The 27,272-nt window shown below is 61.9% G+C and overlaps 3 protein-coding genes across 6 annotated transcripts in view; 1 reads left to right on the plus strand and 2 right to left on the minus strand.

Annotated features, from left to right (window-relative positions):
* SMG6 (SMG6 nonsense mediated mRNA decay factor) overlaps positions 1–13,385 on the plus strand; it is a 152,309-nt gene extending 138,924 nt beyond the window's left edge. For 3 of the 4 annotated variants that reach the window (XM_050929062.1, XM_050929060.1, XM_050929061.1), the window contains exons 16-19: positions 5,994–6,147; positions 10,081–10,292; positions 10,632–10,713; positions 13,112–13,385. In XM_050929062.1, coding sequence (XP_050785019.1) covers positions 5,994–6,147; positions 10,081–10,292; positions 10,632–10,713; positions 13,112–13,242 — 579 coding nt within the window. In that variant the 3' untranslated portion in view covers positions 13,243–13,385. The other variant, XM_050929063.1, reaches the window with a different exon arrangement.
* Positions 13,386–14,100: 715 nt separating this feature from the next.
* Positions 14,101–15,978, minus strand: LOC127037686 (spidroin-1-like). The gene is made up of 8 exons (XM_050929700.1): positions 15,887–15,978; positions 15,763–15,824; positions 15,180–15,325; positions 15,056–15,117; positions 14,864–15,017; positions 14,702–14,825; positions 14,364–14,601; positions 14,101–14,287 (listed from the first exon to the last, which is right to left on the minus strand). The coding sequence occupies exons 1-8, from the start codon at positions 15,913–15,915 to the stop codon at positions 14,101–14,103; spliced, it is 1,002 nt and encodes a 333-aa protein (XP_050785657.1). The 5' UTR covers positions 15,916–15,978.
* Positions 15,979–19,245: 3,267 nt separating this feature from the next.
* Positions 19,246–26,739, minus strand: LOC127037267 (hypermethylated in cancer 1 protein-like). The gene is given in 4 exon segments (XM_050928743.1): positions 19,246–23,492; positions 23,494–23,575; positions 26,025–26,122; positions 26,124–26,739. Coding segments are annotated over 4 exon segments (2,151 nt in total). The 5' UTR covers positions 26,259–26,739; the 3' UTR covers positions 19,246–21,656.
* Positions 26,740–27,272: the final 533 nt, after the last annotated feature.

A 27,272-nucleotide genomic window follows, 5' to 3' on the forward strand; every position in this document is an offset into this window, starting at 1 on the left:
TCCCAGTGCCGTGTTCAGACACAGCAAACAGGAACTGCACGTGTTCAGGGATGGCAGTGCTTGCAGAGCCCAACCGGGCCACTAGCCCTTCTCTGCATCTGTGTAGTGCTTCCCTGGGTGCCCCAGGGTCTCCACTTCCTGTTGCACAGGGAAAACTGGGGGCTGCCGAAGGGTGTTATGGGGTTTCTTTCCAGTGCACTCCTCCCTTCTTCCAGAGCCGATGGGGCCGGGGCTCGGAGCCCGCTGGAGGTCAGCACGAGGGCATGGGCTGCCTCTGGGGCTGTGCAGCTGGGAGCTTAGGTGCACTTGAAGCCTGATTTTCAGGCGTGGAGGAGAGCTCATTGAGTGAAGTAGTTCAGCCCAGCATTGGTCAGGAAGCGAATGGAGCAGGACATGTGGAGGGCCCCAGCCTTCATGCTGCAGTGGATGCTGACCGGCAGCCTGAGGCAGGCAATTGAAGTCACTAGGAAGCAGGAGGGGACTTAGCTTCACCAGCATTTCATCTACCTAGTGTTGGCTGTCTGGAGCAGTGGGGTTCTGAGACTCTGCAGCCAGGCCCGGCTCACTCCTGAGACTCAGCTGACACTGGCCTTGATTTCATCCCACCACTCCAGGCCGGTTCTAAAGCTTGCCTCCCCTCCGTGGGGAGGGTGGGGCTGTCTCCCAACCTGTCCCTGGGCCAGCAGCTTTCAGTCTGCCTCACTGAGGTAGATATGGCCCCCTTCACTGAAGTAGTGTCTGGGCACCGCACAGCCTTTAATGTGTCTGAACTCCCAGAGGCAGGGCAGCACGACCTTTATCCCCACACGACAGACAGGAACTGAGGCCCAGAGGGACTTAGGAAGTGTCTATGCTGCAGTAAAAGACCAGCAGCATGGCCACAGCTGGCCCAGGTCAGCTGACTCGGATTGCAGTGGAGACATTTGGGCTCAGGCTGGATCCTGGGTTCTGAAACCCAGGGGGAGGGCGGGGCAGGGCAGAATGGGGCGGGGTCTCAGAGCCCAGATCCCAGCCCAAGCCCAAACAGCTACACTGCAGTTTGTAGCCCCGCGAGCTGCAGTTAACTGACCTGGGCTCTGGGAGTCGGGGCCACAGGGGGGTTATTGCAATTTAGACATACCCTGAGGGACTTGCCCAGGGTCACAGGGAATCTGTGGCGGGCAGGGAGTTGAGCCCACCTGGCAGGTTAGTGCCCTGGCCACTGAGTTATCCTCTTTCTCTCTCTTTCCCCATCTCTCAATCCCTCCAGCCCTCTGGCTGGCTTCAGTGCTTTTCGCTGAGCTCCCTGTAGCTGGTAAGGCTCTGTGGTGCCCTGAAGGCACCACAGACTCAGCCGCCCTGTGGAGAGGGGTTCTCCCCTCTCTGCTCTGTGCATGCAGTCCCAAATCCCACTCATCTCCTTTGCCTCTGCCCTTGCAAGCCCTTCTCTAACGTTCTGTCCACCTCGCCCCTCAGGCTGGGTCTGCCATGCCCCAGGTTCCTTCCCCAGAGGGACTGACTGAGATCGGATTAGCTCTCCCCACCCAGCTGGATTAGCTGCATTCTTCCCAGCTGAATCTTCAGCACTTCCTGCCCATTTCTGCTAGCAGTGTCCTCTCTGCCGTGCTCCCCATCTCCCATCATGGCTGCCAGCAGGTTGCATGACTCCCCACCCTAGGGCGCTAGTGAAGGCCAGCCCCAAGCCCTGTAGGACCCTTAGGCATGTGCGCCAGGTTGGATACTGGCCATTTGCCATTGCTTCAGCTCCTTTGGTCAGCTTTATCTCACATGACAGGGCCAGTATCCGAGCCCACCGAATGCAGTGGAGTGCAGTAGTTTGTGTGACACCCAGAGCCTATGTCCCCTGCACTCCCTTTAGTTGATTGTTCTTTAGGTAACGGTGCCTGGCGCTCCCGGCCCCATTAGCCTCTGCGTGCTCTAAGGGACTGGCTCCTGTTCCACTTCCGAGGAGGGAGAGGAGCGTGGCCTGAAGCACTCTCCTTCCCTTTGAAGGCCTGTGCCTCTGATGCAGTAGAGGTTGGAGCAGGAGCCAGAGGGCATAGACTTTCAACTCTGTCTACCTGTACATTTCATAGCTTGTTTTCTCTGCCATGGGCTGGCTTCCCCTTGGCCCGCCTTCCCTGCAAGGGCAGAGTTCTGGTGCCCTCTTCACCCATCTCCTGCCATTCATCCTGGCTGGTATGTCTGCCCACTCCTCCCCTTTGCTCCCAGCCAGCATAAGTGCTGCTGTGTTTAAACTTAGAGCTGCACGGCTGAGTTCAGCTTTTTGAGCTCTTATATTCTTCTCACACACTGGCATAGATGCTGTCACAGAGTCCCCGGGCGATGCTCTGGAACTGCTCCCCACAAAGCCAGTCAGGACTTTGGGGAGCCTCCTCTCCCTGGGAGCAGACTGTCTTCAGGGCAAGAAGCTCACACGGCTTCACCTCCTGGGTCTCTGCTTGGAGCATTCAGCATCCTCTGCCCCTCCGTGCGCTTCCCACAGCGAGTCCGCCCAGGCAGGGTCCTGGGGAAGCCACAGGGTCCTGCACCCCCACTTCGCAGTCAGACGTGACTCTCAGCCAGCCAGTAACACAGAGATTTATTAGATGACATTAACAAGGTCTAACACAGAGCTTGTAGGTACAGAGAACCCCGTCTGCACTTCACTCCTCGTCCCCAGCCAGCTCCAGACTGAAAAACCCCCTCCAGCCCCTCCTTTCTGGCCTTTGTCTCTTTCCCGGGCCAAGAGGTCACCTGATCTCCTTGTTCTCCCCCACCTTTAGCATCCCCTTGCAGGGGGGAAGGGCCCAGGCCATTAGTTGCCAGGAGACAGAGTGTCGGCCAGAAACTGAGGCACCCACACAGTATTCAGAGGAAACATTAAGAACAGCCCCACTTCGTCACAGGGGTGGTAATTCTAACTCTGTGTGTGGCAGCTGGGCCCTCCTAGGCAGCCATGTTCTTTCTTAGGAAGCACTGGCTGCCGCCTGGGTTCCCAGCCTCCCCCACCCCTTGGCTGAGCCCTTGTGCCACTGCTGTGCACTGGGAGCGGTCAGGTTTCCTGAACCGCCAAAAACATCCCACCTGAAGCATAACAGGCTCTTCCTCTGGATGCTGCTATTGTTTTGCTCGACATTACAGAAGCAGCTTAACTGGGCAGCCAATTATGACATGTCTTCCCGAAATAGCCTCACTCCTGTCCCCTCCAAGCACACACAGTGGCCACCCCCTTAAGATGCAGCCGCTCCTTTGTGGTGGCTGCGTGAGTAACTTTCTAAATATAGCCACATCCCATTCACGCTTTCCATTGAGGAACAATGAGGCGGGTGCACACGCGCTGACACGCACCTGCCGGAGAGCGGGTGCCTGCTGGCTGCGGAAGGCGTACACCCACCCCCGGCGGCTCCACCGCGGCGGCGGCCCCAGCTCCCTACCAGGCACGGGGCACGTTTACGCTGAGGAAGACACTGCCGACAAACCTTGGAACTAGGAAACCCTGAAGCAAAGTCTAGTAACAGGCATTGTTCTCGGTCCCTTGGAAAATCCGCCTGTATCCCCACAGAGCAGACAAAGCCCAAGTGGGCAGGGGCGCCTGGACAAGAGCAGCAATGGCGTCGGCGCCCCAGCCGGGGCACGGGGGCTGGTGGAGGGACTGTCGTACTGGGGAGTGGTGTGCCAGGGACTCCTCCTGCAGCAGGTACACTATTCATCGCTTCCCAGGGCTGCCCAGCCATGGGGCTCAGTGGCTTGTCCTCGCTCCGTGAGCCCCTCAGTCTGCACCGTGACGGGTACTGCCCCCCCAGGCCCTACACGGCCTGCACCATGGCTCTGCCCGTGGCTGGCTCCCTTTCCAAACAGGAGAAACTGGCATGGTCCCCAGGGGGTTCCAGCTGGTGCTGATATGGAGGGAATTTGGGGTTCCAGTGTGTTCAGAAGTGCCTGATTTCTGTGCTATCACCAGCTGGGGCAGCTGACAGATCCACCCCCCTTACCAGCTCCTTGCACTCCCTGGGCATGTGGGCTGAGGGCCTTGAGGAGTTGGCTGCAGACCAGCCTGGAGTATCCCATTGGGGCAGAATGCAGGGCAGAAGCCGTGGCTCCAGGCCATGGGTTGGCAGAGGATGTGGAGTGCTGCCTGGTCCTCAGCTATCCTCCTTCCTGACAGCTCCTCTGCCATGTAAATGAGCCACTGCTCCCTCTGCCAGAGAGGCATGGAGCACTCACTTCCTCTTGCCCCAATAGCTCAGGGTTGTAGCCAGCCTGGCCTCACCCACTGGGAACCAGGGCCCCAAAGTCCATCTCATGCCACATCAGCTGTTACTCCAGTGCTAGTAATACTCTGTGGTCCTTCATGACTTCCCAGGGCTTCACACACAGCCTGGCCTCCCAGCTCGTGGGGAAGGGCCATTGTCCCCATTCTAGCAATGGGGAAACTGAGGCCTGGAGAGATGCAGTGGTTTCCCAGAGTTACACATCACAGGAATAGAAGCCTGGGATCCCAACTCCCAGCCCAGTTTCTCTTCCTCTTGACCATGGTGCAGGCTCCTGTGTCCTCAGTACCAGCGGAAGAGTTAATGTGGCTCCTGCCTCTCAGTTCTGCACACAGGCTCTCTTCCGTCTTTGGCACAAGGCCAGTGAGAGGCTGTATGAATCACAGGCCACTCCCCCCCCCCCCCATGTCCCCTTGGCCAGAGGCTTCTGCAGCCTTTTACTCTCACAAACAAAAATAAATCTCGCTGCCGGCCTCTGAACTCTGCAAAGGCGAATTTCCCTCTGGCTCCCTGAGCGTCCTGGAGCTGCGAGGGGACTTGGCACACTCCCCACAACCTCGCTCTTTCACTCCCTGTGCATCCTGTGTCCTTCTCTCACCGGGCGGCCCGGGGAGCGGAATGGGACGTGACGAGCAGCACAGGCCCTACTCGCAGCTGCCAGGAGTCTGATGGGTACAGCCTGTGAGAGCTAGGACAGCAAATGCCGCATGCAAGGGGGCATGCAGATGGGATCACCTGCACACTGGGCATGTACACAGGATCCCACACAGTATCTCAGGGCTGGCATCACCCATGTGCATACGCACACGCTGTCTCATATGGGGAGCGATCTGTGTGTTCAGACATCCTCCTGCAGTAACCCTGAAACCCGCTATCCTGTGGGGCCTGACCTGTCACCTGCACTTAACCCCTCTGCTCCCAGGTGAGGGGGAGCCGGGGCTGCCCTTGCCAAAGGGGGCATTCAGAATGTCATGGTGCCAGCCGCCGCCTGGGAGCCTCTCTCCCTGCAGTCCCCAAGCACTAGTCTCAATTCTGAACGGGGCTGTCTCACTGCCCTTCTCCCACACCGACATCCAGAGGAGCTAGCAGCAGCTGCCATACTATGCATAGCACATCAAAGCCCTCCCTAGGCCCCTCGTCCACCTGCGCTCCCCACAAGGGCCCTGCCCACTGGAGCACCAGCTACATCTTAGTGGGTGCTGAATGAACTGGGAACCACCCAGCCTCTCTGTGTGGGTACAGATGTATGGTTTAAAAGTGCTTATACCAGAGGAGCTATTCCTGTCCAGGAACAGGAATAAACTACACCAGCAGAAGGCACCTTTATACCAGTCTGTCTGTGTCCAGACACAGGATTCTTCCAGTGTAGCTGTGTTGGTAAGAAATCTCACCCTCCCGGGCATAGTTACACTGGTACAAAAACTGTAGCCGAGGCCTAAGTGTCAGCAGTGAAAGCTCTGAGAAGTGTGCTGCAGCTCAGCCAGATTTATCATGAGAAGTGCCCTGTACACAGCCCCGGGAAGGTGCGTGCCCCTGCGGAGCATTGCTGAATGCCCAGGGAGGCGAAGGCCTTGAGGTGCTGGGGGGAGGGACGCATCTCCCTACTGTAAGTCCCATTAGCGCTCTCTGGCCCAGGAGTTTGGAGGCTCTGACCAGGGTGTTCAGAATTGGAGGATGCGCCAGGCTGGGAGCTTGCTGTGGCCAGGCCCCCAGCTCACTCTTCGCTCTGGGCTCTTACAGGCTGTGCTGAAGGATCAGAGCCAGATGCGGCAGATGGAGCTGGAGATCAGACCTGTCTTCCTGGTGCCAGACACCAACGGCTTCATCGACCACCTGAACAGCCTGAAGCAGCTGCTGGAGTGGCGGAAGTTCATCCTGGTGGTGCCCCTGATTGGTGAGTAAGGCCAGGGCGAGGCGCATGCTCCCTCCCCCCTTGCTGCTATCTGCAGGGGGTGCTGCCCTTCCAGCTGGGTGGGGCCCAGTCTCCCATGTGGAGCCCTCGGCAGGCTGACCCCCTCCATCCTGCATGGCCCCATAGTTACTTGTGTGGTCTGTTGCTGGCTGTGTGGTGCCTTGGCTAGTGGCGGTCAGCGTGACGGATAACTGTATTCATGAGCTAGCCGACGACCCCACGTGAGTTCCCGCCGTTGGTGCTGGGCGGGATGGGGTGGGCCAGGGTTCACCCCTGGGAGCCACGTGCCTGGGCAGGCGGGCACTCTCCCCACACATGCCCTTTGACAGGTCTCTTGCAGACACTCTTCTGGTCCCTGGCACGGTTGTCTCCCTTTCTGCCATGGCTCTGCCCACAGTCTGCTCCATTGGTTGGATCCCCCTCCCACAGGGGCCTATGGAGTGCCAGGGCGCCAGGTCTGTGGGAGGCAGAAGGGTGTTAAACAGGATTTCAAGGGAATTTTGAAAGGAACAGGGTGGGGGAATTGTTAAACAATCCAAGCAGACAGCTTAGCCTGGCTGAGCTGGGGCTTAGGCAGCCGAAATAAATGGCCAGCCTGTGTCCCAGCGAAGCCCATCCCTTCTTTTTCTCCTTATAAAGCTTGCAGTAAAACCCAAGCTGGTTCCCGTTATTGGGAAACACTCGCCCTGGCAGATAACCGCTGTGCTGCTGGGTGGTCTCCCAGGGCGGCTGAAGGTTTGGTTAGCTGCCGTAGCTCTGATTATCCGATCACTCCCTGGGTTCGAGGTATTGTTCCTCTGGCCCAGCCCGCTTTAGGGCTGCAGAACTGGAGCCCTGTGGAGGTAGCCCAAGCCCCAGGCAGCACTAGCCTGCAGCCCACAGAATTCCTGGAGGAACGCAAAATCAGGACCAGAGCTAAGCGTCTCCAGGCCCAGTGCCCCAGAGAGCTGCCTGTCCCTGCCTCAGTTCCCAGCCTTGGGGCCCTGGCGCCTCTTGCCTGGGGTCTGTCCCAGTCTGAGTGAGCAGGACTACATGTAGCATGTGGGCAGTGGGACAAGCATACCTGTGTGAAACCCTTGGGAATGGAGGATTGTGGGTCTGGACCCCTGCTGCCACGAGGGCCGGGAGGGGCATTATTCTCTCCGCCTCGTGTTTACAAGACAGGTGTCCCTGCAGGGTGCAGGGCAGTAGTGAGATCCAGGGACTCGCGGGCACCAGAAGGAATTCCATAGCTCGAGCTGTGTCACCAGTAAGATGCTGTGCCCTCCTGCTTGCTCGGCTTTTCCATGGAGGGGCCATCATCACCAGCAGGCAGCAGAGCAGGAATTAACTGTCCTGGGGGAGGATTCCTGGTTATGGCAGAGGGGGATCCATCACCTGGCTGAGTGAGCTGGCTGGCTGCCCAGCTCAGCATGGGAACCCTAGGATGCACAGCAGCTCGGCATTCCAGCTCCAGGGCTTTGGAAGCAAAGGGAAGGAAGCTGTCAGCCCCAGCGGAGCTTACAGAGCCCTGGGGGTTGTGCGATCCACGCTAACAGGACCTGAGAATGTTGGCACCCTCCCTTCAGCTCTCATGTGCTTTGACTGAAGCTGGATAACCCCAGGCCCCAGCCAGAGGGTTAGAAACCCAATGTCCCCACCCTGCCAGAGGAGCTCCTGCCCTCCAACCACAGCCCTGTCAGTCACTGGGGATCTAGGACGCTGTGGGCACTGCGGGTCTCCAGCTTCCTGCAGCCACGAGAGAAGCAGCGTAGCCTGAGCTTCTGGACTCTAATCCTGGCTCTGACACCTCTTTCCCATTTGTGCCTCAGGTTCCCTTCATGTTAGTGGGGCTGGTGGGGCCTCACCCCCACGAGCTTGCCAGATCTCCTTGCTGGCTGTTAATAAAGCATGCCAAAGCAGCAACGTCTGTAGCTGGACATAGGTGGATTTCTCCCGCACACACAAAGCCCTGTGAATTAATTATAAAATCTGTGCCCTAGGGTCAGTGTGAACCCTTGGCCGAGGGAGCTGAGCTGGTCCCCAGGTGTGGGAGCGGGAGGCACAATATTCCCCTAACAGCAGAGGTGCTCGGCATGGCGTCCTCGTTCTCGGATTGCAGGCTGCACAGAACCCTGCACCCCCGGGATATAGCAAGGGGTTAAGTGCAGCTTTCCATTCACTTTGTTTCTCTTGCTCTTTAACCTGCTCCGTGCTCCTCGAGCCTGACCCTGCCATAGAGAAGCCAGGCCTGGTGCAGAAGCACAAACAAGCCTCCCCTTTGAAGCCTGTTTGGTTTGGAAGCAGGAAAGCGGATTTCGGGATGGAATACCAGCTTTTCCTGTTTGATGTTCCGTTTTTGCACCACTTCCCTCACCCCCCTCCAAATCCCAGCCGTGCAGTGTGTGGAAATGGCAACAGTGGGTCTCTGGAGTCAGGAATGAGTGAGGAGTGAAGCAGCTCCATGTAGCTTTCATCTGAATACCCAGACAATGAGTGCCAGCCTCCCCCTAGAACAGAGCGCTCACAAAGGCTCCCTGCACAGTGATTCACAGCACTGGGGAGAGGCCTCAGACCCCGAACGCTCTCCCCAAGCCCCCGAGGAATGCATATTTCCCACTTGATCTCAGGGCTTTGGCTTGGAGCTTGGAAAGAATCTTCAGAAATTAAGCCATGTCTGAAAGCCAGACTGCGCACGGAGGCTCACTCCCTCCCTCCCGTGCGCAGGCTCGCTCACACGTGTGCACAGAGAGCAATCACCCGCTTGCCCATGCCCACAGTCCCACTGTCTCTCACACATGGGCTGTTTCTGCCGGATGAAAGTGCCTCCTGGGGTGTCTCTTATTGGGAGAGGCTGTGGGCCAGGGGCTCCCAGCGCTCTGTCCAACAGCCCCATGGGCATTGCTGCGGTCTCTCTTGCTGGCAAGGGCAGCCCCCACTCTGTCCTCAGGTGCTGGAGTGGCTGAGGCTTTCCTGTCCCTTGGCACCAAAACAGAAGGCTCTAGGACTTAATCCTCAGCCAAGCAAAATGAGCAGCAGGCCTGGGAGTCAGCCTGATCCGGGGTGAGGCTCCGTGTATCAAGAGGGCAGCATGGTGTCTCTGCCTTCTCGTGTCAGTCGCAGGGCAGCAGAGAGGACCCTCTGTCCCACAGGCTGGGCAGGAGGGATCTCGCTTCTCCCTACTTCAGCCAGCCCTGTAAGGGGTTGGGACTGTGTGTGTCATCCTGCCTAGAGGACCAGAGCCAACTGGCAATCCCACCTTACCCCGTGAGCTGGGAACAGTGGCTGCCGTGAGGCTTGTTGCAGGGGAGACGGCAGGGCCAGGAGTTCTGCAGGCTTCTGTGAAGGTGCTGCGGGGCGCACACTGCCCACGTTATAGCACTTAGCCAGGTGCATTCCTCAGCAGCATCAGTGATTAGCTGCTGTAGCCAGGAGGTGGAGATGGGGCTGGATGGCCCAGCATCGTCCTCCAGCCGGCACTGCCCTGGGTCTGGCCTCCCCACAGGCTCTCTCCTCTCCTGTCCCTCAGCCTGAGCTCTGAGTAAAGCATCCGGCTCAGCATGAGTGGGTGACAGTAGTGCCTGGAGACCTTCCGGGATCCAGCCTCGTTGTGCTGGGCACACTCAGAGACCACCCCTGCCCTGAAAATCGTACAGTCCAAATAGGCAAGACAAAGCCAGGGGGGCGGAGGGGGGAAAGCAGCAGCATTCTCTCCATTTTGCAGGCGGGCAACTGAGGCCCAGGGATGAAGTGATTTACCCAAGGTCACCTGAAGAGTCTATGGCAAAGCCAGAAATTGAACCTGCATCTCCTGAGTTTCAGTCCAGTGCCCTATCCATAAGGCTCTTTGGCAGGTCTGTGTCAGACTTTGACTGCAGTTCCCAAGAGCATCCTGCTACATCCTAACTCAGCTTCCTCTTCCCTTTTGTTTCCAAGTGATCAATGAGCTGGATGGCCTGGCCAAGGGCCCGGAGCTGGAGCATCGGGCGGGGGGCCATGCCCGCCTGCTGCAGGAGAAAGCCAGGAGATCCATTGAGTTCCTGGAGGAGCGCTTTGAGAATCGCGACAACTGCATGAGGGCTCTGACTAGCCGAGGCAACGAGCTCGAGTCCATCTCCTTCCGCAGCGAAGACACCACCGGCCAGCAGGTAAAAGGAGGTGCAGCCCGAGGAGGACACTGCTCAGAGGAAGCTTGCAGCACGGCAGCCCCATTTCTGCAGTGGTGATGAGGTGCTGAACAGAGAGAGCGCTGGAGCTGGGCGGAGCTTCTCTACATGTGGGCAGAGTGCCTCCCAGGGCTGGAGGGCAGCTCACCCCCACCTAGGAGCAACCCTCTGCACATGTCCAGCCGTGCTGGTGGGAGAGGAGGGCCGCTCACTGCCACAAGCCAGATGTGCTTGGAGCAGCCCAGCCCTGGGGGTCAGTGCTGCAATGCAGAGTTCAGCAGCTCTCTTTCCTGACATGGGTCATGTTGTCCTTCCTTCCAGGGCAACAACGACGACCTGATTCTGTCCTGCTGTCTCCATTACTGCAATGACAAGGCAAAGGACTTCATGCCCACCAACAAAGGTAGAAGCACAGGGTCAGGACCACTCACAAAGACATGAGGGCCCACATGCTGTGCCCAGGCACCTGAGAAAGAGACCAGGCATGGGCTGTGCCGGGCACCCAAGGGAGCAGAGGCTTAGGGAGTTTCACTCTGGTCCTTTTGGCTTCCCCTCCCCTCACGCGGTGCTGTGTGCACTCTCTGTACAAAAGCCCAACGTCCCTCGGCACATGCCAGAACCTGGAGCCGGTGTGCCGCAGGAGCAGCCTGTACTCAGTCCTCCTGGGAGTAGCATTCTGCTCATTGTTTAACCTCTTACCAGCAGGATCAGGATCAGGGTGCCGTGTGCTGGTGCTGATCAAACACGGCCTCCACATTGGGCAGCTGGCAGTCTGAGGGCTGCTCCACACAACGTTAGGTTGGCTTAACTACATCGCTCAGGGCTAGGAAAAACGTCACTCCCTGTACAATATAATTAAGCTGCCCTAAGCCCCAGTGTAGACACCGCTGGGTTGACAGAAGAATTCTGCCGCCTACCGGAGAGGTGGATTGACTGCAGTGATGGAAGAACCCCTTCCAGCTCTGTGGCTAGTGCCTGCACAGCAGCGCCACCATTGCCTCTTCCCTCGGTATCCCGGGGCTGTCTGCACCCTAGTCAGGTGGGGCTCTTCCCTCTGCACAGCAATGCCCTCCCCTCTGCTTGCCCACTTGGCAACTGGTGCCGTGTACTAAGATCAGACAATCCCGGAGCTGTTTGCAGGGGCTGCTGGGATGGGAATTACATCAGCAGCTGCCCCAGAAATCAACGCACATTTGTCAGCGCAAATTCTTAGCAGCTTAACTTGTCAGATTCACGGAGAAACCGTCACAAAATGTTTATGTGTAAATGATGCTGAATTTTAAAATCATGTGGATTATAGTGGATGGGGCCTGACAAGCTGACAGCCTCTGGTTTGTAACAAGGAGCCACGTCACCAGGCTCAGAACAGAGGATGTTTATTGTTACACATTTCTCAGTGTCCGTACAAAACCTCCTGATCCTGCTGCCAACAGATCCCTGGAGCCGTCCCCCCCAACGCATCAGGTCCCAGGACGCCCTCCTATGAGCCTGCCCCCCCCCCACCCCAAAGCATCAGGTCCCAGGACGCCCTCCTATGAGCCTGCCCCTCGCCCCCCCAAGCATCAGGTCCCAGGATGCCCTCCTATGAGCCTCCCCCCCCCAAGCATCAGGTCCCAAGATGCTCTCCTTTGAGCCTGCCCCTCCCAACCCAGCAAATCCCCTTACAACACAACAGGTCCCTAGACACCCTCCCTTGGGCCTGCCCCTCCCAGTGCAGCAGATCCTGGGCCCATGGTGGGCTTCCATGGACTCTTTTTTTCCATTCAAGCCCTGATCTGGAGGCACTGTGTTTCCTAGGCTAATAGGAGCAGCGCTCTGGTCACAGGATCCAGCTGCTTACATACACCCTGTTCACTTCCCCTGTCCACGGGCATGTAAGCAGCGCTCCCACAGCCCCAGCCCAGCGTGATGTGTGCAGCGCAGCTCATCCGTCTAGTGGGCGAGACCATTTCAGTTATTTCTCAGGGCTCAGCTCTTTCTGTCTAGCCCAGCAAAGCCCTAATGTTTGTGGCCCTTCAAAGAGAAAATGGCTCAGAGTAAGGTTTGGTTTTAAAGACCTTACAATGAGCACCAGCGTCCTGCTGGAACTACGTCAAAGGCCGTATTCCTGCCCCTCAAATGTGCTGCCTGCTCTGTGCTTTCTGCTTTACACACAACCCCAGCCTGGGGCAGAGCAGGGCCCTCTCCAGGGTTCATGTGGGACGGGTGGACATGCTGGGGATACATACAGGGGCCAGATCTAAGCTGTGATAGGGACAGGGCGGTGCCTTGCCCTAGGGCTGTCTCTGACTGGCTTCAGGGGTCAGTATGCAGAAGTCATGAGGCTCCATCAAAAATGATCTGCTCATGAGCCAGACAGCTGAGCCACACCCCATAGGTGCCATGAGGGGTCATGCCCTGTCCAGGCACCTGCAAGGCATGGGGACACCTTGCTGTTTGCCTTCTGTATGTAATGCTTCATACCCCAGATAGAATATCCTCCCCAAATACCAAAGAGCACTGCGGGGACTGCCCTGAGCAGAGCATGTGTCTGCAGCTGGCAGGGTTTGAGGACAGGGAGCTTGGGCCAGGCATAGGGGCAGCATGAAGGAAGGAACCAAGTTGAGTGGGAGAAGCAGCCCAAGCGGGAAGAAGCAAAGAGCAGGAGAAGCTGATGGCAGCATTAGGTGGAGCAGAGCTGGGTGAGTGCATGCCGATGTGTGCTGACAACAGAGTTCAGGTGGCTGGCAGGGGCTGGTTAGCTCCCCTCCTCAGGACAGGAGTTCCCCCTCAGCACACGTCCTCTCTGGTTATTGTTTCAGATGATCCAATCCGGCTGCTCAGAGAGGTGGTGCTGCTCACGGACGATCGGAACCTGCGTGTCAAGGCGCTGACCCGGAACGTGCCCGTGCGAGACATTCCCACCTTCCTGAAATGGGCCCAGGAGGGCTGAGCTGGTGTCACTGCGGAGGAGATGTCCCCGTGTGAGTGACGCAGCATGTTGCTGGTGGGAGTATGGCTTTCAAGGCAGCCCTGCACCACCACCACTGCCTCCCAACCCACCAGTGAACAATAAACACCACGTCTTCAAACCCATCCCCGAATGGCCATGCTGCAAAGGGAAGGTCACTGCTGTAGATGTGTCGTGTGGAGGCTAGGACAATGTGGGTTGCCATGGCCTTTGGGAAGAGTGGAGGGGCAGAGCAGGAGGGCACTGGTCCCTGGGGAAGCTTCGGGCTAGCCCCATTGCCAGTCTCAGCCTCTTGCTTGTCACATCCTTGATTGGAGAGAGCTCCCACTGAAGGTCAGTGTCCTCCTTGGAGCTGTGCTCTGAGCCAGCCAGAGGAATGGGAGCCTCCTGTCTGGTAACTGGCTACGGAAAGCGGGAGGGACCGGGCTTTGTGGCAGTTCCCGCTGGCGGTTTCCAGAGGGGCATGTGTTCCTGCTGGAGCCCTGGCTGCGCCCCCTGAGACACTGTGAGCGTGGAACTCAGGGTCTGTCCTGCCCTCTCTGGCCAGTTCGCTCACACTTTGGCTGTTCCTCCCAGCCTGGCTCGATTCCTTCATCTGTCCACTTTGCTGGCAGCTCCTTGGAGCCCTAGTTGTGTCCCACGGGAGCAGGGCTGCGGCAGCCCCGTCACTTCCCAACACTGGAGCCTGGCTGGAAATAACGGATATTTGGCTCCTTTTCCCCTTTTGAAGATGCTCTGGTCCGCTCTCAAGCATGGGGGCAGCAGGTCCTGCTCTGAGAACGTCACCTCAAGCTGTAGGGTTCTCTGTTGCTCAGGATCCATTGCTGCTAAGGAAAAGTATTAGATACCCAGGCTGCATTCTTCCTTCATTGCTTCTGTCACTCTGCTCCACACATTCCCTGCCCCATATACCTCCCGTGCCCCCTGCCCCCTGCTCTGCTCCTCTGCCCCATATACCTCCCAAGCCCCCTGTTCTTCTCCTCTGCCCCACAACCCCTCTGCCCCACTGCTCCTCTGCCCCATATACCTCCCGGGCCCCCTGCTCTGCTCCTCTGCCCCATATACCTTCTGAGCCCCATGCTCTGCTCCTCTGCCCCATATACCTCCTGAGCCCCCTGCTCTGCTCCTCTGCCCCACAACCCCTCTGCTTCTCTGCCCCATATACCTCCCGAGCCCCCTGCTCTGCTCCTCTGCCCCATATACCTCCCGAGCCCCCTGCTCTGCTCCTCTGCCCCACAACCCCTCTGCTCCTCTGCCCTATATACCTCCTGAGCCCCCTGCTCTGCTCTTCTGCCCCATATACCTTCCGAGCCCCCTGCTCTGCTCCTCTGCCCCATATACCTCCTGAGCCCCCTGCTCTGCTCCTCTGCCCCACAACCCCTCTGCTTCTCTGCCCTATATACTTCCTGAACCCCCTACTCTGCTCCTCTGCCCCATATACCTCCCAAGCCCCCTGCTCTGATCCTCTGCCCCACAACCCCTCTGCTCCTCTGCCCCATATACCTCCCGAGCCCCCTGCTCTGCTCCTCTGCCCCACAACCCCTCTGCTCCTCTGCCCCATATACCTCCTGAGCCCCCTGCTCTGCTCCTCTGCCCCATATACTTTCCAAGCCTCCAGCTCTGCTCCCCTGCCCCACACACCCTCTGTCCCATATACCTCCCGAGCCCCCTGCTCTGCTCCTCTGCCCCATATACCTCCCGAGCCCCCTGCTCTTCTCCTCTGCCCCACAACCCCTCTGCTCCTCTGCCCCATATACCTCCCGAGCCCCCTGCTCTGCTCCTCTGCCCCATATACCTCCCGAGCCCCCTGCTCTGCTCCTCTGCCCCACAACCCCTCTGCTCCTCTGCCCTATATTCCTCCCGAGCCTCCTGCTCTGCTCCCCTGCTCCACAACCCCTCTGCTCCTCTGTCTCATATACTTCCCGAGCCTCCTGCTCTGCTCCCGTGCCCCACACACCCTCTGCCCCATGTACCTCCTGAGCCCGCTCCTCTGCCCCATATACCTCCTGAGCCCCCTGCTCTGCTCCTCTGCCCCACAACCCCTCCACTCCTCTGTCCCATATGCCTCCTGAGCCCCCTCCTCTGCTCCTCTGCCCCATATACCTCCCAAGCCCCCTGCTCTGCTCCTCTGCCCCACAACCTTCTGCTCCTGTGCCCCATATACCTTCCAAGCCCCCTGCTCTTCTCCTCTGCCCCATATACCTCCTGAGCCCCCTTCTCTGCTCCTCTGCCTCACAACCCCTCTGCTCCTCTGCCCCATATTCCTCCCAAGCCTCCTGCTCTGCTCCCCTGCTCCACAACCCCTCTGCTCCTCTGCCTCATATACTTCCCAAGCCTCCTGCTCTGCTCCCGTGCCCCACACACCCTCTGCCCCATGTACTTCCTGAGCCCGCTCCTCTGCCCCATATACCTCCTGAGCCCCCTGCTCTGCTCCTCTGCCCCACAACCCCTCCGCTCCTCTGTCCCATATGCCTCCTGAGCCCCCTCCTCTGCCCCATATACCTCCCAAGCCCCCTGCTCTGCTCCTCTGCCCCACAACCCCTCTGCTCATCTGCCCCATATACCTCCCAAACCCCCTGCCCTGCTCCTCTGCCCCACAACCCCTCTGCTTCTCTGCCTCATATACCTCCTGAGCCCCCTGCTCTGCTCCCGCATACCAGATGCACACCCTTATATCCTGCCCCACACACTCCCTGCCTCAGTCATGCTTGTAACCTGCTCTTAAGGCTTTGACATTACAATAAAACTCTCCGTTGCGTCACCATGGCAGGCCGTGCTTTGGGGTCCTGAGGGGCTCTGAGGTGCTCACTTTCCCAGGGGCCTCATACGGGCCAAAGGGACCCAGGAGAAGGTGAATTGTTCCTGTGGCCAGAAGGCAGAGGCATCTGGGCTGGGCAGCAGTGAACAAAGCCCTGACACTGACCTGCCAATAGTGGCTGTTTGAGCAGCTTTGCGAGAGCTCGTTGCCCCTCAGCATGAATGGGGAGCCCTTGAGCTGATCCCATTGCCCCACCATCTGCCTCATTGAGCCTTATCGGCAGCGTCCTCTCCAGAGTGGAAAGGGTCCCAGGCACCAAGCATTGGTGCAGCTTCCTGATGCTGCTGGGCAAGTGTGGCCCAGAGGGGCCCCCAGAGCCAGGCCCCCAGAGCTAGCCTGAGTCAGAGCCCTGGCAGGGCATCGCAGGGGGCAGAGGCTGAAGGAGCTGTAGTCAGCTCCAAGCTCCTGCAGCTAGGCCAGGCCTCTGCAGAACAGCCCAGGGAGCCCTGTGGCCAGGCAGGTACCCAGCACCTTCAGGAAGGCGCAATGTTGCCCTCTCTAGGGACTTTGATGTACTCCCAGGCCTTTCCCACGCAGGGCCAGCGTCTCTGCGGGATCCCAGGGTGCGAAGGGCCCTGAGGGGGGGGAGTGGATGGAGGCTGGAGAGGGAGGCAGCCAGACCCAAGCCAGCTGTTTGTTTTTGCCAGTTAGGCAAGCGGGTGGAAGAAGAATGCAGTGCTGCCCTGGCTGCTCAGCCCCGGGGGCGTTGGGAAGGGGACAGTGCTTTCTCTGGCCTCCCTCAGGAGAGAGAGAGGCAGCTGCTCACTGGCAGATGGGGAGTTTCTCTTGCCACCAGCAGCTCATCAATCCTTGCCCAGGGCCTGCCTCACCTGGGACCTTAGTGTGGGGCAGGGCTGTGCCCCCAGGCCCTGCTGTGCCAATTACAGATGCCAGGGCAGCCTGCGTCCTGGTGCTTACCAAGCAGTGCTAGCCAGGCGCTTTGCAAAGGGCCTCGCAGCCTCACTCCAGCCCCTGACTTCCTGTCACAGCTCGCTCGGGGAGGGGAGGGGGGGGCTAGGTGACAGGAGGAGGTGCCTGGGCTGGGGACGAGCCTGTGGACCGAGGTTGGGGCTGTGACATGCAGGCAGGAAGGCTGGTCGGTGCTGGGGAGGTCTCCAGGCCAGAGCATGCCTGCAGGGGCACTAAAGGAACGCAACCTGGAGCCGCTGCCGCCTGCTACTGGACACCCAATCCAGGACCTTAGGACTGAACTGTGCCAAGGGGGTCTGCTGGTGTGATCTGTGCAAGGAGCTGGGGCAGGCCGGGCTTCGCTCTAAGCGACGTTCGCCTGTTTACCTTTCCCCAAACCGTGTTGAACTTGAAACGTTTGTTCTGACAACCCTGCTGAACTCTGCCATTGAAAGGCCCCAGCTGAGCCGCGGCGTCAGGAGAGAGCTGGCCAGTGAAAGGGACAGTCGGTGGCAAGCCGGGCACCCCATGCTCTCCCCTGGAAGGACTTGCCCCCACCATCTCCCCTGGACGCTGCTGGCACCAGCTGCTGTTTCTCAGAGATGTCCCCTGACTGCAGGAACAGCTCTGGGACCTGACTGTGTTGGCATCATGATCCGCCGTGGACACGTGAATGAGCAGCCGGACGCAAGGACCTACTGGTGACCGTCTGGAGGCAGCTCCCGCCCTCATACGCTCTGGGACCCGCTCCCACCAGGGCTGCTGGCTGCTCCCGGTGGCTGGGTGCTGGCTGTGCTCCAGCCCTGCCCTTTGGCTCTGGGGTGACTCTCTTGTTCTTTGCTTCACCTGGTGCCCGGGAGGTGGGGCAGAGCCTGGGCCCCGACCCTTAGCTGGGGTTGTGTTGCTTTGTTAAGATGTTTTCTTTAAAAGTTTTTCCTACCAAATGCTTCTCTGGGCTGCCTCGTTCTGTTCTGTTCCCAGCTGGGGTGGGAATCGGGGCTCACGGGCCTGCAGCCCGAGCTGGGCCCGGCAGCCGCTCCAGCCCTGGGAACCGCTGCCGAGTTTGGGGGTGGAATGGAGCCGGGCCCCTCTTTCCCAGCCGGGCCAGGAGCCTCCCCAGAGACCCCGAAGGAGTTTTGCTATTGACTTCAAAGAGGCCAGCAAGGGACCATGGTGCCCAGCCAGCCCACCCCCTGCACAGCTCAGAGCAGAGCATCTGCTCCAGCGTCCTGCAGCCAGCCCAGAATTCCTGCTTGTGCCACAGCAGTGAATAGTCCATTATTCCCCCCCTCCCCGCCGCTAGTCTCCCTGTGGGAGAGCCTGTCACACCCCCCCCCCCCCCCCCCGCCGCTGGACTGCAGCAGAAACACCCACCACAGCTCTGGCTTCGAGTCCCAGGGCTGCCCTTTACGGCAGCACCTCTTCCCCAAGGGACCCTTGCTGGTGCCCCAGGAGGGGCCTGGAGTCAGGGTGGAAACTCCCCCAGACTGCACGCCTTAAAGCAGCCACTAGCCCCACAGCTGGGCTGTGGAGCCACGTCCCTCGTCATCCTCAACCCTCCCCAGGCTGGCCCAGCACCTGACTGCCCAGTCCCAGGTCACCCCCTCAGGAGTGGAGTTTGCCAGGCCCCGGCCCCGGCCCCAGGCTGGGCCCATCCAGACCAAAAGAAGGAGCCGAGACCTCCCCTGTTAATGTCACTTTATTGCTCATTTGGTCTTGAGTATAGAAAAGGACGGGATAAAACGCCCGTGTACAAACCAGAAGAATATACAAAGTGGGAGGGGGCAGGGAGACCTGGATCCATGCACTGGATACATCCCCTCCCCCTGTGCTTTGGTCGCAGCTGCTGCAGCTTTGCCCTGATGGCTGCAAGGGGGCAGGGCAGCCTGGGTCAGACTGGCCTGGGATTCCTGGCCCTAGCCAAGCCCTTCATTGCCTGGGGAGCCCATTTGGTGCTCAAGTTCCTGCACAGCTGGAAAGGGGAGGCAGGGTCAGTGTCCTGAGTCTGCTACCCAGAGGCACCTGAGCCGGCAGCATGGACAGTTGGCCCCAAGCCCCCTTGGAGGAGCAGCCGGTCAGGCTAAAGGCACAGTTGGCTGGAGGCCAGGAGCAGGCAGCGTGGGGTGGCTGCCTCGGCCTCGTGTGCAAAGGAGAAAAGAGTAAGGCAGGGAAAAGAGCTTCACATTATCCTGCAGGCCAGACGGGGGTGGGATGGGACCTCGCCCTGGGTCCCTCAGGCCAGGGTCCTCAGCCCAGCCTCTATGGCTTTGGTGGCCCAGTCTGGACAGAGCAAGGAAGGCCCCAAGCAGGGCTCCGGGAGTGGCAGCACCTGGCTCTTGTGCCCCATTAACCCAGGAGTGCAGGGAGGATCTGCCTGCCCAGTGCAGCCCGGCCGGCCTGAGCTCAGTGCGCTATCAGGCAGGGCAAGGGGGCACCTGCATGCAGCACCTGTCCCCATTGGCCACCAGGCCAGAGACCTACCTGCTCACCCCATCAGTGTCATTGGCCCCTGCACTGCCCCCAGCGGGCTTCACCTGCCGGAGCATGGCAGAGCCCTGCTGCCCAGCGGTGCCAAGCAAGGCAGCTGCTTCCTCTCCCTGGCACCACAAAGCAGGTGACTGGGTGATCTTGTCTTTGTCACAAGCTCCTGGGCCAGGACTGAGCCTCTGGGGAGCAGAGGGGAGGGGGCCTCCCACCAGACCTGTTTGAGGGACGGGGAGATGCCCTAGCGCAGGGACAAAGCCCTTTGGTACAAGGAGAGCAGCCCGGCCCCCTGCCTGCATGCTCTGTGGCCTGGAGCCCTGCTCTGCCTGGGCACCAGCCATGGGAGGGGGCAGGCCTCCCGCTGCAGCCTAGTAAGGCAGGAGGGGGGCCCACCCCTGGGAAAGCTCAGTTGGGGTTTAACAAACTGCTCCCATGTCCTCATGCTTCCGGCCCACCTCCCAGCAGAGACCCCTAGAGAAACAGCAGCAAGGTCCCCACCTGAGATCCCACAGAGCAGAGACTGGAGGGTGGGGAGGGATGCATCCCAGGGGCTCAGTTTAGGGCCACCTGGGCCCCAGATCCACGCTCCCTCCCACCAGCGACTGGGGAAGGGTGGAGGAAACTCTGGGCTTAGGTTCCTCAGGAATCGCCCAGCGCAGGAATTCTCCTCTGAGGCAGCTGGGCCTGGCCTGGGTCAGGCAGGACACTGGGGCCATCCCTGAGTACAGCGAGGGTGTGGGGACTGGGTCTCCTCCTCAGGTGGTTGGTTTGGTTTCTGCTCAGTGAGGTGGGCCCAGGAAGATCTTTGGGAGCCAGGCCCAGCTGCAGTCACAGCTGGGAGAGGAGCTGCCCCAACCAGGGTTCTGTAGCAGGAGGCATGCACCAGGCCAGGCTCTGACGGGTTGCTGGGCCAAGGTGTAGAGATTCCTGCAGAGGCCTCAGAAGATTAAACCCTTCTGCTGCTCCTGCTATACCCAGCAGGGATCCAGCTGCTGGACAAAGCTGTGCCCCTGTGCAGCTCCGTCCTGAGTGGTGGCCGCAGCTCCTCCAAAGACAGGCAGCGCCCAGCTGCAGCTGCTGGGACAAGCCTACTCTGGGTAAGATCTGTTCCTGCTGCCCACCGCCCATGCTACCAAGGGTCGAGCCAGGCAGGACAGGCTCATGTTCCCTGCAGCAGGCACTGACAGCCCCTCCTGGCTAGGGTGCAGCCAGTGCCCAGTGGACATGACAGCCCTGGACAATTGAGGGGCCCCTTTGCATTTGCAGCAGGCTGGGCTGCACTCTCGAGCCAGAGTTCAGGCTGGTGAGCAAAGCTAGGGGGATCCCAGCTGAAGGCAGCTGCAAAAGCCCAATTTTCATTGAGGCACAAAGCAGAGCTGCAGTTGCTTCAACAGCAAATCTCTGTGTCCCTCGCTGAGCCCTGAGCTGCTCTGGGCCTGGTGCCATGGGAAGCTGGGCTCCAAGGGGGCCTGAGCAGAGGCAGCCTAGGACTGGGGGCAGGAGGCAGGGGAGGAAGATTTAAGCAGTGGGCATAGAGCTGGGTTATTGTGCTCGTACTGGGCCCGTCTGCAGCAGGGAGGCTGCGGGAGGAAGACTGCCATGGCCCTCTTGAGTCCCAGGGAGGGGAGCAACTGGCTCCTGAGGTAGGAGGCAGGTTCACATTTTCCTTGTGCTGGGAAAGCACCAGCCCCTGCTGGGCACTTGGTGGCTGTGCCAGGTAAGGCAAGGGCACGGTACAGACTGCATTGTATCTGGGCACAGCTCCTGGCAGCAGCTATGACAGGACGTAAGAGGAGATGGAGGCCGTGGGCCAATAAGTGGGGTTTGATCACAGCCCCCCACCACCACCTTACTATTCGCACCAAGCCATAGCCCAGCTGAAACACAGCCCCACCCCTGCAGCACATTACTCCTAGCCCCACAACAGCACCACTCGTGTGGGACCCTCAGCAAGGGGCTTGGCCTTCCCGCGCTGTTTGGCTTGTCTGGTCTGTCCCCATGAAGTGGGGGGAGGCAGAAGATCTCCACCACTCCACATTTTCAGGGAAAATAATTCCCACTCCCCAAATGCTACAGAGAGTCCATCTGGGGAGGGAACCGCGCGCGGGCTCTGCAGACCCAGCATCCATGTGGCCTCTTTGGCTCCAGCTGCAGTGGGCGGCCCTGGGGGTCTTGCGCCACCCCATTAGGTGGGGGAATAGCGCTCTATGGTCCGGTCGCCATGCAGCAGTGGGCTTGGCCCCAGCATCTCGGCTGCCTTCTCCTGGCTCAGCCCCAGGTGCTCGGCTGTGAACCGGGCCAGCGGGTACAGGCTCTCCAGGCCCTTGGGGTCGCTGAGGAAGTGTGAGGTGTGCGACAGCAGCTCGGCCGCTTTCTCCTGCTTGAGGCCCAGCTGGTCGGCCGTGAGCCGCGCCATGGCGAAGACGCTCTCAGGGAAGTCCAGCTTGGACTTGCCGTCGGGCCCGGCCACGTGCATCTTCATGTGGCTGATGAGGTTGCGCTGCTGGGCGAACTTGCCGCCGCACACCTGGCACTCGTAGGGCTTCTCGCCCGAGTGGATGCGCATGTGCTCGGTGAGCCGGTACTGCCGGGTGAAGCGCATGCCACAGGCGTCGCAGGCGAAGGGCTTAAGGCCCAGGTGGCTGCGCATGTGCCGCGTCATGGTGCCGCGCTGCGTGAACTTCTTGCCGCAGATGGTGCAGGGGTAGGGCCGCGTGAGCCAGTGCGTCTTCTCGTGCTGCCGCAGCGTGGCCGGGTCCTTGTAGGCCTTGTCGCAGGAGGAGCAGCGGTAGGGCCGGATGATGTCACCCAGGCTCTGGCCACCTTTGTCCAGGAAGGGGCCGGCCTGCTCCGAGGCCGCCTTGTGGTACAGCTCCTCCTCGGTGTGGGCCTCCACGTGGGCGTTGAGCTGCTCCGAGCTGGGGAAGCCCTTGCCGCAGGGGATGCACACGTACAGGTTGTCCCCCAGGCTCTCAGGCTCATAGGCCAGGTGGCTGCAGTAGGGGCCCAGGGTGCCCCCGGGGGATGGGCCCTCGCTGCTGCCCGTGTCCTCGCTGGTGCTGTTGTCATTCTCCAGCTCGTTGCTCTCGATGCTGGGGTAGCGGGACTGTGGGGGCGACTCGGCTTTCTCCTCCTGCTCAGGCTCCTTCTCCGCCTCACACTCCTCCAGGTAGCTGCCCGGGGTCTCGTGCTTCATCCAGCGGTACAGGAAGTTGCGGCCTTCGGCCCGGGCAAGGGGCTCGGCACAGGGCGGGCTGCCACGGAAGCGCTCCGCAGGGTGGATCACGCCTTCACCCACCTGGGGTGGCTCTTTGTAGGCAGAGCTGTGGTTGACCAGCAGGGAAGTGCTGCCCGGGGGGCTGTCGTGCCCGGGGGGCAGCAAGGGCTCCCTGCTGTCCCCCGGGTGGAGTCTGTCTGTGGGCAGCAGCTGGGAGGAAGGGCTGGTGGGGCTCTTTTTGGAGAGGTCCAGGCCGCAGGGGGGGGAGCAGTGCCTCTCGGGTGGGCACAGCCCAGGCTGGTGCAGGGCGGTGCCCTGGGAGGCAGAGGCATAGAGCTCCCCGCACTGCGTGCTGAGGGGGTTGTGGGGCTCGCCAGGCTGCATGTCCACAGGCCGGGGGGCACCCGAGTAGCAGGTCTGGATGACGGGGGTGGCAGCCCGCAGCCCCCTGGCCATCTTGCCGTAGGGGCTGTAGCCGCCTCTCAGGTGGCAGTACTTGCCCGTCCGCTTCAGTTTCTTCTTGCATAGAGCCACCAGGGCCGGCACCTGCAAGTAGCTGGCGGCCGCCAGCACCGCGCCTAGGCCCTGCTCCCCGGGCTCGCACTCGCCCAGGCGGCCGGTGTAGATGAAGTCCAGCACCAGGCGGAAGACCCCCGGGCTCACCATCTCGTGGTCCAGGTTGAGCAGGTTGTCGTGCACCACCAGCGACTTCAGGTAGGCGCTGCTGGCCGCCAGGATGTTCTTGTGCGCCCGGAACAGCGCGTTCTGCACCACGATGATCACGTCGCATAGGAAGCCCTTGGCCCGCTGCGTGTTGAGCTGCAGGAGCAGCTGCCTCGAGTGGCTCGGCATCTCCATGGCCTCCAGCATGGGGCTCCCCCCGCCACCTGCAAGAGACACACGGTGAGGGGCGCCAGGCTGGCTGCCGGCCCGGCCCAGCGCGCGGCCTAATTTAGGCAAAACATCCCCGCCCGCTGCGCAAGGCCCTTGGAATGCAGCGGCCGCGCTGCCCGGGGAGGGAGCCGGGCCCTGCCGTCCGACCTGCCGCCCTCCCTCGGCGCGGGAGCCCCCAGCCTGGGCAGCGGGGACCTCGGGCCGCCGGCCCCACACGCGCCCGCCCCAAGGGCCCGGCGAGGCTGCAGGAGGCCGGCTCCCACCGCCAAGACCCGCGTCGGCTCAACTCGGCTGGGATCGGCTCGGCGGCCGCCCCTGCTAGCGCCCGGCCTCGCTGAGCCCTTTGCGGCTCCCCGCCGGCTGCGGGTGGGAGCCGAGGCGAAGCCGGGGCAGTAGCGCTCTCAGAGCTGCGCTACTTAGACGGGGCGGGGGCTAGGGCGCCGCGCCGCCGGCCGCAGCTGGAAGCCCCAGCCCCGGGATGCGGAGCTGCCAGGGCCCAGCCGCTACCTGGCGAGGCGAGGGCGAGTCCTGCTGGGGAGCCGGGGCCGCCTCCTCTGCGCACTGGCTGCCGCCTGCCTTGTGCCACCCCTTATATCGGGGCTCCTCTGCGCGGCCAGGCGGGGGAGGGGGCAAAGCCCCTGCCTGCGCCGGGAGAAGGTGACATCACTCCCTCCGCTTCCAGCGCCGCCTGCGAGCCCGGCCCCACCTGAGCGGGGGGCGGAGGGGCCAGGCCACCTGCAGCTCCCCGGCCGGGCCACTTCTGCCTCCACCCTGCCTTACGCGCTCCCGCCGACCTGCAGCTCAGCCCGCTGCTGCCTGCGGCCACCGGCCCCTCCCCAGAGCCCGCAGCCTCCTGAAGGGGGAGAGCCCCACTCCGCTTCTCATGCCAAACTCGACGAGCGGGCACCGGGCTCCAGGGCAAGCCCCGGGGGCCAAGGGTGCTTGGGGAGCCTGGAGCCCCTCGCCTTCCGGCCCTGCTTTCTCCTGCCTCCCTGGCGTGCCTTAATTCTAGCCCCCGCCGACGATTTTCGCACCAGGAGGCCCCAAGGCCAGCGGAGGAGCCGGGCCGGGCTTCCCCGACTCGCTCCAGCCCAGCCTGGCTTGCTGGGGAGACCAAGCGGCCCTGGGGGAGCGGGGCCCCTTTCCTCGGACCCAGGCCGGGACAGGCCGCACGGCGCGGGGATGCGGCTGCGGGGGCGACTCGAGAGAGCCGGGGCAAGGAAGGGGAAGGCGCTGCTGGCCGGGGAGGCGAGGCCTGGCCTGGGACTGGGATGGCCGGAGCCCTAGACACGGGCCGGGCCGGGAGGAGCTGGGCCCGCAGCGAGCGGGGTCTCGGCTGGCGCAGTTGCTGCGGCGGGGAGAGCGAGGCGGTGGCTCCCCTGGGAGGCGAAGGGACCGTGGGTGCGCCAGGGCCAACTGGGATCGGGCAGGGAAAGCCCGAGGGCCGGCCGGGTGGAGCCGACACCCGCCGGGAGCCAAACTTCTCCATTTTACAGCATCTCTGGGCAGAGGCGCCGGACGGATGTTTCACGGGGCGCTGGGAGCCATGAACCCCTGTGCAGGATGGAAACCACCTCCAATGTACCCCCGCGGGTCTGGGTCCGGCACCTCTGTGCTTGGGACTGGAGCGGAGCCGGGGAGCGGAACAAAGGGGCTGGAGAAGAGAGACCGGCCTAGGGGCCACACCCCGCCCGCAGGCAGCCGCGGCCCGACTCTGCCCCGGCGGGACCCGCTGTCGGCCCGCGGGAATCGGTCCCTTCCTGCAGTCCCGCGTGGGGAAGTCGCAGGCCGGCTCTGCTGGCCGCCAGCGAGAGTCGCCCGCGGGACTCCCGTCCATGGGCTTGTCGGGGAGCCGCGACCACCGAGGGCAGGGCCCGGCCCCAACCTGGGCGAGAACCCCTGGGGCCCTGCTGGCTCTGGGGCCAGGGACACGCGGAGGCCCAGCACTGGCTCCAAGGATCCTCGCCCTCAACTCCCCTCGCAGGATCTGGCTGCGGCGCGTGCAGGACGCCGGAACAACGCGGATAGCCGGGGTGCTGCGAGTCAGGGAACCAAACTGACCCTGGTGCTGATAAAGCCACTTCAAGCCGCGGGGTGGCAGCGCCCGCAGCACCCGAGTTCCAGCACCTCCGGCCGCTTTGCCAGCCCCGGCAGGGACCGACCCTCCCTCCTCTGGTCTCTGAGCCAGGCGCCCGGGTCTGCGCTCCCTGTTCCCTGCAAAGCGCCCGCTGCCTCGGGCTGCTCCGGCGCCGCCTGCCCGGCTTTGTGCGGTCGCGTCCCGGGAGGGACCCAGCCGTGGGCCCGGGCCGCCCCTTTCCCGGTCCGTGCTGCACTGCAGGATGAGAGGGGCGCCCCAGCCAGGTGAGCGCCCGCCCTGCTCCAGGGGCACGGACAGAAGCCCCTGGCACCGGCGCCCTCCCGCCCCGCCTCGCCCCGCGGTACCTGGGGGCTCCGTCGCTTCCGCCAGCCAGCCGAGGTCTCTGCGGACTCTCATCTCCCGTGAGCAGCAACCTCAGCCCCTGGGTCTCCGCCGCGAGCTCTCCGCCGCCAGCCGGCGCCTCCGGCCCATGCCAGCTCCACGGGCTGTGCTGCCAAGGCGCTGCCTCTCTCGGCGCTCGCTGCGCCCTGCGTGCCAGGCCCGGCGGCCGCTCCGGGGCGCAGCGCAGGAGGCAGCATGTGCCGCCGGCGCACGGCTAGGCGCAAAGGTAACGGCCGGGCTGCGAACTCCCCCTGACCCCGGCCTGAACTCCGCTCAGCGCCAGCGCCTGTTAAAGGGACAGCAGCTGATTTCCTCCTCCCCGGGAGGGGCCGGGCGAGCGGGCCCCGGCAGCAGGGGGAGGAGCGGGGCCCTGGACGGCTCCCCACGGAGCTGGCCCGGGGACCACTGCCCGCGGCGGGAAGGAAAAGCCCCGCTTGCCTCCGCCACCGGCCTGCCCGGATCCCGCCCCCTAAGCGTCCGCCCCGCGCGGGAATTTAACCCGCTTCTTCTGCCTGCCGTGTGGGGGGCGGCCCGGGCCGCGGGGCTGTGAGGGGCCCGTTGGGAAGATGGAAGGAGCAGCGCCAGGTCCGCGCACGGCTCCCTGGGCGGCCCCTTCCCCTCCAGCCCCGACTCCCACGGAGGGAGAGCGCCCAAGCGAGCCCCGGAGCCCGGCTCCCGTCCCGGATGCCTGGGTGAGTCTCTCGGGTGCCGTGGAGGGGCAGGTTCCCCCCGGTTTCCTGCTCCCGCCGCGGGGCCTTTCCAGCTGCGGAGAAAGGCGCTAACCGCACAGGATGGGCCGAAGGGCGCCTGGGATCTGTCCCGCCAGGGGACGGGGTCGGGGTCTGGGCTGGGCTCCCCTTTTAGTCCGGGATGTGGCTTCCGGCGGTCTATCGCTCTGGGGCCCCGCTCCCCCCAGGGCTGCTGGCTGCTCCCGGTGGCTGGGTGCTGGCTGTGCTCCAGCCCTGCCCTTTGGCTCTGGGGTGACTCTCTTGTTCTTTGCTTCACCTGGTGCCCAGGAGGTGGGGCGGAGCCTGGGCCCCGACCCTTAGCTGGGGTTGTGTTGCTTTGTTAAGATGTTTTCTTTAAAAGTTTTTCCTACCAAATGCTTCTCTGGGCTGCCTCGTTCTGTTCTTTTCCCAGCTGGGGTGGGAATCGGGGCTCACGGGCCTGCAGCCCGAGCTGGGCCCGGCAGCCGCTCCAGCCCTGGGAAC

Source organism: Gopherus flavomarginatus, chromosome 19 (genome assembly GCF_025201925.1).
Source record: "Gopherus flavomarginatus isolate rGopFla2 chromosome 19, rGopFla2.mat.asm, whole genome shotgun sequence".
In the NCBI taxonomy this organism is placed as follows: Eukaryota; Metazoa; Chordata; order Testudines; family Testudinidae; genus Gopherus; species Gopherus flavomarginatus.